Genomic DNA, 15273 nt, shown 5'->3' with positions numbered 1-15273 from the left:
GTAATGCTATTTTCTACTGTTACATCATAATCTAAGACTAATTGTACCTTTGGGTCACTTACTGTATTATTAGTACTAGGAATGAACTGCCAGAATAAGTAGTACTGGTAATTTCTGGTTTGATGATATACGAATAGGTAGCTATTTTCAGATAAAATATGCAATAAGCCCTATATCATTAACAAGACTAATATATGAAAAAGTTACTTTCTCAGTGCCACAAACAAATTCAATGAATCAAGCGAATAACAATTAAGATAAGTTTCTCAGTTAAATGGATTTTAAAAAGTTGATATATGCATGCTGCAGCATGCCATCGAAAGGGCACTGTCTGAAAGTCTTTATTGTTGAAGTTCTTATAAAAATATATGAATAGAATTAGGGAGTTTCAGTGTTACTTTAGACTGATTTTTTGTTAAATAGTCCCTACACCCAGTGTTTGGTTGAGTTTACTTTTAATTTATCTGTATGATTCTTTTAGTCAGTTACGTTGTTTGTCATTCATATCTTTGTTTTCTTTGTCTCATCTGTTGCCCTAATTTCTCTGTAACCATGGCATCCATTTGCGCCGTGAAAACTGATTTATTCAACGTGTCATAGTTTTCCTTTCCTCTTTCGTCTTACCCAGGACGACTTTTTATGAGGAACTTGGCGGATGTTTCTAGAAAACACCCTACTGGTGCACCTGGTCCATGCCCCTGAGTTTTTAGTGGAGTCTGAGTTGCTCATTTGCTTTTGTTGCTTTGTGTGTATGATTTTGGTTGCTTTGTGTTCTTTGTTGTGTATGTCTGTTTTCCATGTCTGGTCTTTGTCCCTGGATTACATTCTTTTGATAACCGCTGTAACCTTGGGTCCCTGGATTATTTTTTCTGTTTGTTTGACTCATATCTATATCTTTTACAGAAAAGAAGAACAGGAAATATCCAATAACCGAGCCAGTGTAGCTGATATTAAGAACTATTACACAAGTTTTGTTAAACAAAACCGGCTGAGATCTTTTTACAATCACCATGTGGTAACATCAGTACAAAAAGTGTTTGACTTGAAATCATGTGCTGATTCTGAGAGTGGCGAAAGACTACCATGTTGTAAAAAATTTAAAGAAAATCACCCGTTTTTGTGGGAAGTAAGAGGATATATTGAGAATGAAGGGGTCACAGATAAAGAACATTGTCAGAAACTTCAGGAGGAATTTTGTCTCAGAGCACCTCATGTTGTTGTAGCAACAGGTACATTTGACATTCCAAACAGACTCAGTATTCCTGGTGAGAATCTCCCTCATGTCATGCATTCTCTGCAGGACTTTGAAAAATGTTTAAAAGAAAGATGCCTGCTTCCTTCAATGGATCCAATACTGGTGGTAGGAGCTGGACTTAGTGCCGCTGATGCCATTATAATGTCATTAGAGGCAAATGTCTCTGTGATACATGTCTTCAGGAAAGGACCAAATGATCCTAGTGTCATCTTCAAAAAGCTTCCTGCAGCAATATACCCAGAATACCATAAGATTCACTCATTAATGAAAGGGAAGCTTCATAATCCTTTATATAAGGCATACAGCAAACATCAGCTGATTGACATGAAGGAGGATCAAGGTGCACTGTTGGAGCAGATGGACACTAATGATATTATTTCTGTTGACATTTCATTGGCTGTGATACTGATAGGGTCACGTCCTGACCTCTCATTTTTACCATATGAAGGCAAAAACTTGGGTGTTGTACCACGTTTCCCAATAGACTGTAAACACAACCCTTTAGATGTTGATGCCTTCAGTTTTCAATGCAATCATGAAAATGGACTTTTTGCCATGGGGCCTTTGGTGGGAGAAAATTTTGTACGTTTTGGTTTGGGAAGTGCCTTAGGGATTAGTAATTTTCTTTATAAAAAGAAACAGAAAAACAGTTTATGACGAAAGTAGATTTTAGTTTTGTTCTCTTTTTATTTAATTGTGATTGCAATATCCCTGTTTCTATGGAAATGTTATGTCATATATACTGTGTAGCAGGTAGTTCTCATCGTGTCAGATTTGCTCTATGTATAGGGGCATGAATTTTCATAGTTTAATTTTGCATCTTTGGTTTTATTAAAGAAGTTAAAATTATATGTGAAATTAGCCAAAACCTTGCATATATAGTGCAAATCACAGTAGAACCTCAAAAAAATTTCCAGCTATACATTAATTTTAGTAGGATTATAAAGATTTATGATTTTTGCAGGATGCAGTTTTATCAAATTTTAATCTGTTATATTGGTCAATTATCATATGTAAGAAACTTTTTATACTATTTTAAATTCAATGGTTAAATTTCAGGTCTTTTTTTGTGTAACTAATTGATAAATAACTGAATCTTAAGTACTAGTCTTTATAAAAAAAAATCAGACATTGAACAGGTGATTCATGCATGCCAAAAACCAACTAAATTTACTTTTATATATTATTCAAAAAAATAGTTAAAGACCACATATCTTTGTCATTCTGTTGTTGCGATTATGAAATAAAGATCATTTAGATTTTGTATATTAAAATTGGAACTTAGCAAGAGTTATCTTTCTTGATTTGGTTGATTTTAGTGGTTTTCTAATAAATATAGATCTGTATGTAGAAGGGGGCTATATCCCTGTACCTATGGAAGTGTTTTATCATATTTAGTTTTAATAGACTGTCCATATAGAAACTATGCAGATCCTTTGATATATTTGGCACATAGTGAATTTTATTCTGCCATTTTTTTTGTTCCCATTGAATGTTCAATTCATTCTGATGTCAGAACAAACAGGGATTTTTTTTATACGAAATGGATGACTCAGAATATACCGGTAGGTTCAAAGTTCCCTTTCAAATCAACTAAATATGAACAGAGTTAGCTCCTTTTATTGTAAAGTTTTAAGTACATTCTTAAGTACATTCTTAACATTTCTTTCTTTCTCACGGTGATCTTACCATTTCAGTAAATTATAAATTGAATTTCATTTCTTAGAAAACACAAGTTTGTGATCTCTGAATACTCTTATGGATAAAAATTTTATAGAAAACCAACTTCGGCATGTGACGACCACTGCCTGGGTCTTCAGTGGTCACCTTATTTAACTGAACCATACTGTAAAACTTCTAAAAATTTCTCACTTCACGGTAGATTAAATAGGATTAAAAAGATTTTTTACTTTTACAGGATGCAGAACTATCATATTTTAATCCATTATATTGGTCAATTAAGCTATGCACTGGGCTTAGTAAGTTTAAAATACTGGTAAGAAATTACTTAAATACTAGTCTTTATAAAAATCAGACAACAGGTGATTCATAGATGTCAAAAACCAACCAAATTAATCAAAACCAGGCACAGACCACACAATCAGTCTTAGTTTGTCATTCAGTTGTTTAATTATGAGATTGAGATCAACTAGTGGACCTTTGCAAGAGTTATCTTTCTTGATTTGGTTGATTTTTAAGTGAAAATGAATGTAGGGCTTTTTAAAAAATACAGATCTGTATATAGAAAATGATATATTAGTAAAAATAAAGACCAAGAAACATTGTATGGAGTGTTTTCTGCATGTTGAATCATTTGAATCAGGTTGAATTTTATGTGGATTGTAACTAAAATCTTAAAAAATTATAAGTTTTCTTTCATAAAACACAGCTAATGGGTATAAAAATAAAAAAAAACTTTTCTAAAAAAAATAATAACCTACAACATCAAATAATGTGTAGCATTTTAGTTGTATGTACAATGAATAAAGCATGTGTATATGTTCATTATTTTGATAATGGCAGCAAGGACTAATTGCTTTGAGAATGATTTGTGGTCTGAAATGAGGAAAAAAAACTCAATTTGAAGAATAATCAGATAATAACAACAATAATATACCATATAAATTGCCAATACATGTGTTAATTTCAGTGTTGAAAAGAGAAAAATCACTAATTAAAATCATGGCTAAAAACTTCTTGCATCTATTTAATTTTTGTAATGCAATCAAATCTGTCTTTATGGAAAACTGTATTCAGCAATAACCTGAATATCTATTTGTTATACAATATATGTAAGGTTGACCTGTAAATAAAGACCACCTCTCTTATATGATCATTATTTTGCTCATCCTTGAAAGGCCACATAAGACAGGTTTAGCTGTACCTAACTTTTATTTAAATGCTGTTAATGTGAGTTAAAATTATTGGGATTACAACCAAACCACTTTATTTTTGCAATGATCATGCATGAACATTTTATTTTAGATTTAGTCACACACTTTATGTGGCAAGTGCTTTTAATTAAATTAGTGCTTCAAATTCCACCAAATTTCAATAGCAGTATGGGATGTGACAATCATCAGTGGTTTTCCAACTTTTCAGGTTTTTGTCCTGATATTGCCATTGGTTATACAGACTTTCCTTTTGACTTCAGCCTAGAATTTATCACTTCAGTAATTGTGTCATTACCCTTCATTTAGCAGTGTATGAATAATAAAATGTAGAAAATAAAATGTGTTTCTTTAAAACGACTCCATTATATTTAATCCTTAAAACTTGCGTTGATGGGTAATGGACAGTATATCAAAGATCAACTCCATCTAAGAATCACAGGAGGCAGACAATACATGGTTTGATTAAGTCAATGTGATCAATATGGTTTTTTGCACACAAAAATCATATTCACTGGCTTGTTACGTGAGGTATAAATTTAAGTAGCACTCCAGCTAAGAATCATGTGAAATGTGATACATGGTTGGAAAGCTTACATATTTTTATTTTTTATCTTTTGTTTGAATTGTCATAGTAAACAGGAATTAATATTTGGTTTTTTATATAACCTGTGCTCTTAGGAGATAAAAATTATATAGAATGCACTGTAGATTTCAAAATTAAGGGAGATAACTCTGTACATGACACTAAAATACAACAGAATCTATTAGATTTTAAATGTTGATTATTTCTAAGAGCAGAGATTGGAATGAATACCAGTAATTACTCATTTCATAATATAGACCCATAAAACAACCTAGTTACAAAAAATAAAATAATGTAGCTTTTTTTAGGGTGTATTACATTACAGAATTTGCATGATTCTTACAAAGACAGCTACTGAAATGGAAAACAATATGTGAGGAAAAAGTCATGTTGGGATTATATTCTATTCTTACTTTAGTTATTGTTTTATGTGGTTTATCAGCGAAAAATTCCATCATTTTAATTTTTGGTGAAAAAAAAAGGTATTGCCATCACCATTAGACCTGCATGATTTTTAGAAAGAGTTATACTTATCACTACATTGTCTTTCACTCCTTCATTTTAACAGTAATTATTGTTAGCGGTATATTGTATGTACAATCTTTGATTTATACACCATACCTGTTCTTGTATGTATTTAAAAAAAGGTCAGGCAAAACCATATTTGTGTGCTTTTTTTTCAAATGAACATTAATTGTAAAAAGTGGGTAACTGTGGTAAAATGAAATTTAAACTGCAAATTAATATTTTATTTGAATGACTATTTCCTTGCACAAGTCAATTTAACCCCCCCCCCCAAAAAAAAAAAAAAATAAATAAAAAAATCACTAATTAATTTTAGGAAATGTTTTATGTATTTTACATGTTTTGATGTGACATATGACTATATTGGCTATAGGTCCTTCTTTGCTTTTTTCTGAGCATGCTCATTCAGTACTTTTGTGAAGTAAATGCAACAATTTCAAGGGTTCAACAAAAAAACTTACAGAAATGAAGTGTGTTAAGCGTGTGGAACCAGGAGATGGGGAGAGGGCTTATTTTAATATGAAAATCAGCAGGTGCCCCTTTCTGAAAATTTATGGATCTGCCCTCTGCTTAGAAAGTAGCTTGAAAAGGCAACTGTTGGATTTTAATGGAGGAGGATGGGAATTAAAAAAGAAATATATATGGAAAATACCAAAACAAGTAGTTGGTTCTATTATAAATGACAAGTCATAAAGAGGACCAAAATTATGAAGAAAAATTTCAGAATTTATTTTTTATTTTTAACCTCTATAAAAATCAAGAAATGCTTCCTTGTTTTCTTTGAAAGTGAAAATGTCAAGGTACAGTAGATTACTACTTTTTTATCTGCGACTTAATTTCTTTTCTTTTGGTCATGCCAAGCATTTTCATCGGATTTTTATCATGAAGCACATTTTTGAAAAACTTCCTGTTTTTATGCAATACATATCTATTATATACATTTAATAAGGTACTGCAATGTAGAGTCAGAGTCCATGAAGTCTGAGAACCTGTGAGTCTGTATATGCTGTCATTAGTTTTATTTTTTCACTAGAGGCTTGGGTTGAGCGTCTCTGAAATAAAATGTTTTTACACTGGTCATTTGTTTTATTTATCATTGATCAACATTAATAGCACTTACAATGATGTTGTTTAGAGGATAAAGTAGGTCTACCCTTTATTAAATTACCTGATGAATTGTGTCAGTAATTTCTGGATAATGGATAGCTTAATGAAAAAGATCAAGAGGAATCAACCAACTTCTGATATCCAATATACAGTAGTTTAAATTACAACATAGAACAACAACAAACAAGTGGCTCCCAGGAGACTGAATCACTCACATGGTTCATTTTTCACCTTTCAAGGGCAATTACTCTAGTAAGGAGTCGTCCTTCAACTATAACAAAATACAGACTTCTGTAGGCCATATCAATAGGATCATTTCATCAATGGAAAGTTTTGTTCTATCTATGAAAGTTTTCAAGATACTTTCTAAAAACTGCAAAAAACATGATGGACATTAACTCTTACAGAGTTGTCCTACAACTTCAAACCAATGGAATTGATAGTAGAGCTCTCCAAGCTGAAGAAGGAAGGTCACATCTATTTCCAATATCTCTTATAGATATATATAGGAATTGATGACTTGACCCCTGTGGTCTAAAAATAACAACAGCACCCATGTTTAAGCTTGATCTATATAATCAACATAATTTTCAAAGTAAATACCTCAAGAATGCAAGTGGCCAAGTTAGGTAATAATCTACAGAATGGTTTCAAAGGAGAAGATTCTTAAAAAAAAGTTACAGGTGGCAGATGACAGATGACAACAGAAAATGTCAGACACCAAGCATCTACAATAAGTGTATATTCAGTAACCTACAATTTCCTATTGTGACATATTCAACACAATGCAGCTAATTTAAAACGGTACATGTATGATCATTGATATATTTGTCACATTAATTGATAAAAGAGTACATCAAGAATTATTTCAGTTTTAATCATAGTAATTTGTTTCTAACATTGACGGTTAAAATATTGATTTTTGGATTCAATTTCATTCTATTTTGCATTTTATGAAAATTATATTTTTCGCAAAATTACACCCATGGGGGCCAAGCAAATTATATAGAATATCTAATTACAAACAAAACATTCATAATTCAAGAACCTTAGCGAGCACGCTCACAATACAACACCCACACATAATTGCACTTTTAGTAATTATTTAGTCTCTATACCATAATAAAAATGACCCCTCCCTCCTTCATCAATTTCGGTGAAATCAATCCCATTCATGATTTTATTGCTACTAACAATTCACAAAAATCAGGAAAAACTTGAAGGATCTAACCAAGTGACAAGACTTAATCATTATTACATCCCCTTTGACCAATTTTTATGCAAACCAATCCTATCCAAGCTGTTAATGCTACTAACTATACAACAAAATTTGAAAAAAAAATTGTCCCAAAATATAGGTGCAAATGGATATTTTTTACTAATGCCCTATAAAAAAAGTGCCCCCCCTTTATCCATCTCTGTGAAGACCAATCCCATCTAAGTGTGTTGCTACTAATCATTCTCCAAACATTGAATGAAATCCATAAAAAAAATAGAGGCTTTATCCAGGCGACAAGCCTAAATCATTAATTTTTTACTTAGTCAACCTCCCAAACAAGAGGCTCCCAGGAGCCTGAATCACTCACCTAGTTAAATTTGTGCCTTTCAAGGGCAGTTACTCTAACAATGATTCGTCCAATAATTTTGACTCAAGACAACTTCGGTAGGACTTGTCATAAGGATCATTTCATCAATTGAAAGTTTCATTCTATCTCATACATGTTTTACAGTTTTCAAGATATTGGCTGAAAACTGTGAAAAAAACTGTCATTTTTTCACCTTCAAAGGGCAATAACTCTTACATGGAGTCCTCAGACAACTTTGATCCCTTGGAGACTTTTGTGGGCCTTATAATAATGATCATTTCAGCAATTGACAGAATTTGGCAAAACCTTATGGTTTTAGAGATATATGCGAAAAACTTCTGACTGACCCCTATGTTCTATTTCTAGTAACAACAGCCATCTTTTTCCACAGATCAAAAATCCCAACAACAGGTGAGCTAAAAAGTGGCTCCCTTTGCCTATTTCTGTGGAAATAAATTCCATCCAGGATTTTACTACTACAATGTATTAACTATTTACTCTCACCAGCAAGGAATTCTGTCAAAAAGTGGAGGCGCTCTACAGGCTACAATAAGTTACTTAGAAATACATAATCAAGAAAGGGGACTTGATATAAGTTGCCTTGCTAAAGGAATACACCAAATAAAAACATATCTTTCACAACCTGAGAAATCTGTTGGGAATGTATTAAAGACAGACAAACATGGTGATTCAGGTCACATATGATCCAAGTAGCAAAATAGTATGGTATACAGGAAAACAGAATTTTTTTAAGAAAATATGCTTAAAGAAAACAAGAGAAAAGTTCAAAAGTAAAAACCCCTGCTCTTTTAAATTGTTTTAATGTATGTGTAAGCCTGTATAAGAGATTTCTACAAAGCTAACATTTAGGAGATTACATGCAAGAATATCAATAACTCTGCTAACATTGTCTTATAGTTTTTGCAAAGGAAGTTACCCTTTTCCAGATTTCATATTCTGGAAAAGGGAGATAATTTCAGATAGTTAAGTAAAACTAGGACACATTTTGATGTGAAGGCAAAAACAATTATTTTTATTATTACGTATGTATTTCTAATATATATACTTTATCATATATTTGAAAAGAAAAACAAACAAGCAAATAATTGAATTCTATATTTGGAATGTAAAAAAAATATATTGCACATGTCTTAAAATAAAAAATATCATCAGTAGAAGTGGTGTGTTATGTTTTGCTGGCTGCTTCCTCAGTCCCCTCTGATGGTTTAACATCAATAAAGTCCTTAGTGTTAAATAAATGAGGAGGAACATAGTCAATGGGCTTGGTAGCTTTGGTCTGTATTCTCTTCTACAATAAAATTAAAAGATAACTCTGGTAAAAAAAAAATGCTAAATGATGGAGTACAATCCCGATCTTGGGTAAAGTTTGAAAATGAGAAGGCTATTTCACTTTGCTTTGATGTCATCTGAGGGTAAAGTGAGCAACCTCAGGGCAACTATTTTACACAGACAGCCCAGTAGTGTGAGCCCTGGGTCCTATGTCAAAATATTACTATAAACTGGGGTTCAAATTAGTGGTGATCCGAGATCTCCTACCCTCAATTTCTAACCTTAAACCTATGAAAACTCATCTGGATCCTGGACCTTTCACCCTTTTAATAAACTTTTAATTTTCCTCAAGTGGACCATTGATATGAAACTTGAGAAAATCCAGGACCTTCCATTACTGAGATAAATTTGAATCCCTATTAAAGAGTAAGAGTATAAGGAGTATATTTTGAGGTGATTGTTTTCTGCCATATTACAGTACATACAAGTAGTACTGTCAAAGTATCATTGTTAGTGGATACAAATTTTTGTGGACTTTGTTGGTTTGGCAAACCACAGTATTTGGTTCCCAACGTAAAGGAGAAATTTTTCATTAATTTGTATGATTGAGATGCATATCCACAAATTCAAGAATCTACAAACTGACATATCTTTCTTTATACATGAAAATTGGTATCCACAAATAAAGGTACTTTCACGGGACGATGGTGTTCAGGAGACTGAGGGAATTTTAATATCCTTGAATAATCTTTTGGATATCGCACAGATGGTGGAAATAGATTGGTTTCCCTTTGATAAAATGGCAATCACATGATGAACAATTTTACAGCTTTGGGTATCACAATTCAGAAGTAGATTTTAACTTTCTATCATATAAATCATCTAATTCCCATCCTAAAAAGTTTTGTTTGAATATTCTTCTCTGATAAAGTACTTGAACATTTTAAATAAAAATTTTTGACATATTCTACTAAAAAAATCTTTTCCGAAACTGCTGAATTTTAATATCAGTACATCAGATCAATTTAAGAGTTCTGTAATAAATCATTCTCTGTATGATTTTTAGACATAATTATACTTGATACATACTGGACTAACAAAGGATGATAACATTTTCTTCAATCCACTGAAGGATCCCATTTCATCCTCAGCTTTAACAAGTTCACCTTCCATAGTGGCAACATTCTCCTTGACAAGTAAAACAAACTTCTGCAAAAAAGTTGCATGCATTTCAAAATCAACTCTTTGGTTTTGAAATTGAAATGCTGATTTGCTTCTAAACCCATTACAATACCAACTTATATAAGTGCCAGTACCAACTACAAAGACAGTTTCATGGAATTCATTACCACTTATATACGTAAAGGCTGGGTCACTGGATCAATTTAAACAGGTAATCAAGCATCAGAATATCTAAACCTTATTACTATTTACCTTGTACATATTTGTAAATTTGTTATTTTTTGCACCTTTTTGTCTCATGAAGTCATTAATTTATGTTAGATTTTTATAGTCTGTTAGAGCTGTTCCGATTAGTAGTCATAAGTGTTTGTAATGGATCAGCATATGATATAGATACCTGTTGTGATGTGTTCTTCATGTGAGACTGACTCTGTAAACAATGTGTGTTAGTGCTATATCAAAAGTGCAATTAATTTTTTAATAGCTGAAACAGATTTATCTTTCATCTAATAAGAGACCTATGGAAGGTCAGAAGTCTGGGATTACAAATGATACAAAATTACTGTAACTGATAATGCTACACTTCTTCATGTGATTTTCATGTGTAACACCTTTGGCTGTGTATAACAGGTCTAAATAAAAGGTAAACAAAATTATCACAACTATTACTTTAGGTAATAGGAATAGTAAGAAAAAGTCTGGGCTTGCCCAAGTGTTAACTTTACCCAGTAGTTCCAAAGATTGTCTTGTGACTGTGCTTGCCTAAGTGTGTTCATTTTACCTCCAAATTATCAACTTTCTGGAAAACTGCCTCCATTTCATTACATTTGTTTTGTATCAGTGGTAGAGCATCATTCATACATATACTGGTATCACTTCTTATCTGCATAAAAAGCCAAACTTTTGTGTAAAAAAGTCTATTAAATTAGTCAAAAGCCTCAGTGGAAGCCTATTTTCTATAAAATCACACAAAAACATCTGAAATAAAAATGTTCCAAAATTCTTTGGAGTTTATCCTTATTTTTTTAATTTCAAGCAATCTGATTTGTCTAAATCTGAGTTGAGGAAGGATTTGAGGAAAAACTCAATTATGAAATGTTTTAAGAAACTCAATCAAAGCCATAAAATTCTGGGTTGACCTGAACTAATGAGTTACTGTGAATGTACTTGAATTCGTGGATACCAATTTTTACGGATTATGAAAAAAAACACAAGTTCATGGTTTTGAGGTTTGCAGGATGCACATCAATTGGAATCTCTTTTTTGTTGGGAACCAAATTTCATGGTTTGGTTTACCAATGAAAAACCACAAAAATTGGTACGCCAAAAATAATAATACTTTCCCAGTATCATATAAAAAAAGGATGTAATCGCTATTTTCAGGTTTTATAAGTGGGGAAATGCAGTATTATTTATAAATGCTGGCAGTCCTTTATGATGTACTGGAAATATGAAAAACCAAAACAATACAAAACAACTCATTAGAGATAATTTTCTTTATAAAAAGACGATTGAAAGACTGTTGTTATACTAAGATTGTAAATTATACCCTGTCTACTATTCCACCAAATTCATCCAACTTAGCCAGCATCTCTTCGACAGTTGTGGAAAATTTGCTGAACTGAAAGAGAAATAAAATCAACATGAAAATGTTTGTTCATTTTTGTGTTTTGTGATATTATTGTCTAATGAGTGTTTTTTGCTGGGGCTTGTTCCTTATTATGTGCCTTTCTTAGTATACTCTAGTTGTAATTGACTGCAGTAATAACCTCCCAAGAATGCTTCTTCAATATCTCTGCAGTACTACAAAAAATTTAAAGTCAATACTTTTGGTCAAGGAGTAGTCCTCGGCAACAAGAATTCCTGTGAAACAGGTACATGCCCCAAATTTAAGACAAAATGTCTAAAAGATTGCCAATATTTTGCTCTAAAATAAACTATTATACAACAAGTTTCAATGAAGAATAAAATTTTGGTGAGAAGATTGGCAAGAAGTGCTTCTGTATTGAAAATGGCAAGATCTACTCACTGACTATAGTATCATGCAACATGACGCGTTTGCTTGATGAAACACAAGTCAAGATTTGTTATCAGTTATCTCATTCTTCAGAGGGAGGTTTTTCTCAAATAATCTATCTTACCTCGTCTTCATTGTTGATTTTTAAGTATTCTGAATATTCAGCTGATAAATCTTCAACTATTTGTGACGTTCCATCCGTTGGGTCATCAGTTTCTTGTCTGCTTTCTTCGTTTTCACATTTCTCAATGGATTTCAGGTCTATTTCCATTTTCGTTTCCTACAGGAAAGTGTTGTTGCACTTTGTGAAGTGAAAGTACTGGCTGTTGTAAAGTGTTGATTTATAAATTTAAACCCCGTTTTATACTATAGCATGCATACAAGAAATGTTATATTTGAGATAACCCAAAATGCAACAGGGTTTAAATATATTTAGTTATGAAAACGTAACATAAATATCATATTAAGATAGACCTATCAAACTGAGCATTCTTTTCTGTCATTTTGCAAAATCATGCAGAGTTATGTATTTTCATAGAGAAAATAGTGTTTTAAATAATGTAAAAATATTGTCTTTAAACCATTTAAAAAGATTTTTTTAAATAAAATTACAAACATTAATTAAAAAAAATCTCTTTCAATGGGGAGATAATTGGCAGGAAAATGTTCTTTAGAAATGTAATGGGAATTTAGATTTTTAATATTTTAACAAGAAAAAAAGTTAGTGACTCGATGTTTTTTTTCTTAAAATTTAACAGTTTGTTCATTTAAGGTTATCTAAGAGAAAAATTAGGAAAGTCTTTCTACTAAAAGTATCAGGTATGATCTATCTTAAAGCCGTTATAGTTCATTTAAAAACTAATATACAAAAGGAAATAATGTGCCACATTTCTGAGAAATTGAAGATTTTTTTTTTTGTGTGGGGGGGGGGGGGGAGGTGAACTTTGTTATCTATTATTATTTTATAACAGCTTAACTATGAGTGGCGTTACTGATTGATACCCCTTACTTGCAATTTTCAGTACGTAAAACTTGAATTATGTACCTTTCCAAAAAACTCCCATTACATATCTACTTGTACATAAAATGCTGAAGCAGTTTACTTAGTTTTATGAAAATCTATCGAATGATTTACAAGGAGTGGGCTTTTAAGCTTTAGAAATCAGGTCTCACTAACCACTTCTAACGTTTCCATTACTTTACATGTTAAAAAAGTAATTTTCAAAGTCTCACTGTGAATTCCCAGGACAAATGACATCTTAAAGCTGCATACCGTTGCGAAGCTTGGAAAATAAGGCTTCCAAAATCATTATGCTAATGGTACGATGATAGTAGAAATTCTTCACAAAATTTACTTGAATGAATAATACTGAAAATCCACATTTTTACCTGTTCTGCTGACAGCATGGAGGCATATTACTCACACATGTAAACAATATTCATACACTTTTGTAGTTAATTACACATATGATTTTAAAGTACACATTCTCAGCTTTATTTTGACTACTTTTAATCATAATACACACAAATAATGCACTTACAATGCATATGTCTAGGTTCAGTGTGTTTTTGGTACTACATAGGGGGATGGCCATTTGACCCGGAAGTGGTTAGTGAGACCTTAAAAATATTTTATGAGTTTTTATGTTTTTCTTTTTTTACATTTTATGAAAGCTTGTGGTATTGTGAGTCTAATAAGACCAAAACTATCAAAATCAGACATAGGACTACAAAGAAATGGTCATTTTTATATCATGCCCCTCAGTGATATTTTCCCTAAATTACTAAAAAATTACAATTTTAACTAACTTGTCACACCAAATTGATACCTATGATAATTCAAGAAGTTGTAATAGTAAATATCATTTATCATTATGAAAAAAGAACAGATTTCAAAAATTTATATCATACCTATTTCATTACTGTGCGATTCTAAGTCTGTGCTGTGTGACTATTTGAGTACTTTGAATATCCCAAGCAGTGACGTTGTGTATTTCATGGATGACGTCAAGTTATGAGTCACTGTTACTAATAAAAATCTTGTTGCTATGTTGTTTTTTAAAATACCTTGCACAATGCACCTCTTAAAATATAGCCAGATTACCAATATCACTATACTGATTTTATGGGAAAGTGGAAATAATGACCAGGAAAGGCAATTTTCCTCAAATTATGCATTTTTCTGAAATATGCCATAATTCAATTTATTGGTAAACCCTCATGATGGATTATCTCCCATGACCATTTGATCTTGAGGGAGGTGGGCTTGAAGGATTTCTTTGGAACAAAATATTTCTTCATACCATGTAAGTGGTTAAGAAAAGTTTTCACATACATCACTTCAGATTATTTATCTTTAAAATGGTCGGAGTCAAAATAACTATTTACAAAATTCTTCTTCTTGCCATGTGAAGCTTGTGGTTGATACCATTAATGCCAAGTGAACCCTGTGGTTATTTTAATAACATTGGCATGTGAAGCCTTTGGTTTTTAAATACCATTGCCATGTGAAGCCTGTGGTTAATTGTTTTTTACCATTGCCTTGTGAAGCATGTGGGTTTCTGATTTCTTTGCCATGTTAAACCTGTTTTTTTATACCATTGCCATGTGAAGGCTGTGGTTCTTTATAACATTGCCATGTGAAGCCTGTGTTATTAGATATCATTGCCATGTGAAGCCAGTGGTTATGAAATATCACTGCCACGTGAGGCATGCAGTTATGAGATACCTTTGCCATGTGAAGCCCGTGATTATTATTTAGCATTGCCATGTGAGGCCTGTGGTTATTAGATATCATTGCCCTGTGAAGCCTGTGGTTATTAGATATCATTGCC

General features: G+C 32.0%; 2 protein-coding genes across 6 annotated transcripts in view; one reads left to right on the top strand and one right to left on the bottom strand.

Moving 5' to 3' along the window:
* LOC148618041 (oxidative stress-induced growth inhibitor 1-like) overlaps window positions 1-6333 on the top strand; it is a 34987-nt gene extending 28654 nt beyond the window's left edge. For all 5 annotated transcript variants that reach the window (XM_088585869.1, XM_088585872.1, XM_088585870.1 and 2 more), the window contains one exon: window positions 904-6333. In XM_088585869.1, the coding sequence (XP_088441995.1) occupies window positions 904-1912 (1009 nt within the window). In that variant the 3' untranslated portion in view covers window positions 1913-6333. The remainder of the gene's footprint in view (window positions 1-903) is intronic.
* A 2716-nt stretch (window positions 6334-9049) lies between these two features.
* LOC148618040 (biogenesis of lysosome-related organelles complex 1 subunit 4-like) lies at window positions 9050-12745 on the bottom strand. The gene is made up of 5 exons (XM_088585873.1): window positions 12564-12745; window positions 11972-12043; window positions 11204-11305; window positions 10330-10449; window positions 9050-9259 (listed from the first exon to the last, which is right to left on the bottom strand). The coding sequence occupies exons 1-5, from the start codon at window positions 12708-12710 to the stop codon at window positions 9137-9139; spliced, it is 564 nt and encodes a 187-aa protein (XP_088441999.1). The 5' UTR covers window positions 12711-12745; the 3' UTR covers window positions 9050-9136.
* Window positions 12746-15273: the final 2528 nt, after the last annotated feature.

Source organism: Perna viridis, chromosome 5, assembly GCF_037379345.1.
Source record: "Perna viridis isolate PV_CMFRI_1.1 ecotype Kerala chromosome 5, ASM3737934v1, whole genome shotgun sequence".
Classification (NCBI taxonomy): Eukaryota; Metazoa; Mollusca; class Bivalvia; order Mytilida; family Mytilidae; genus Perna; species Perna viridis.
The sequence above is the reverse complement of the archived record's forward strand: the minus strand, read 5'-3'. Positions and strand labels throughout refer to the sequence as shown.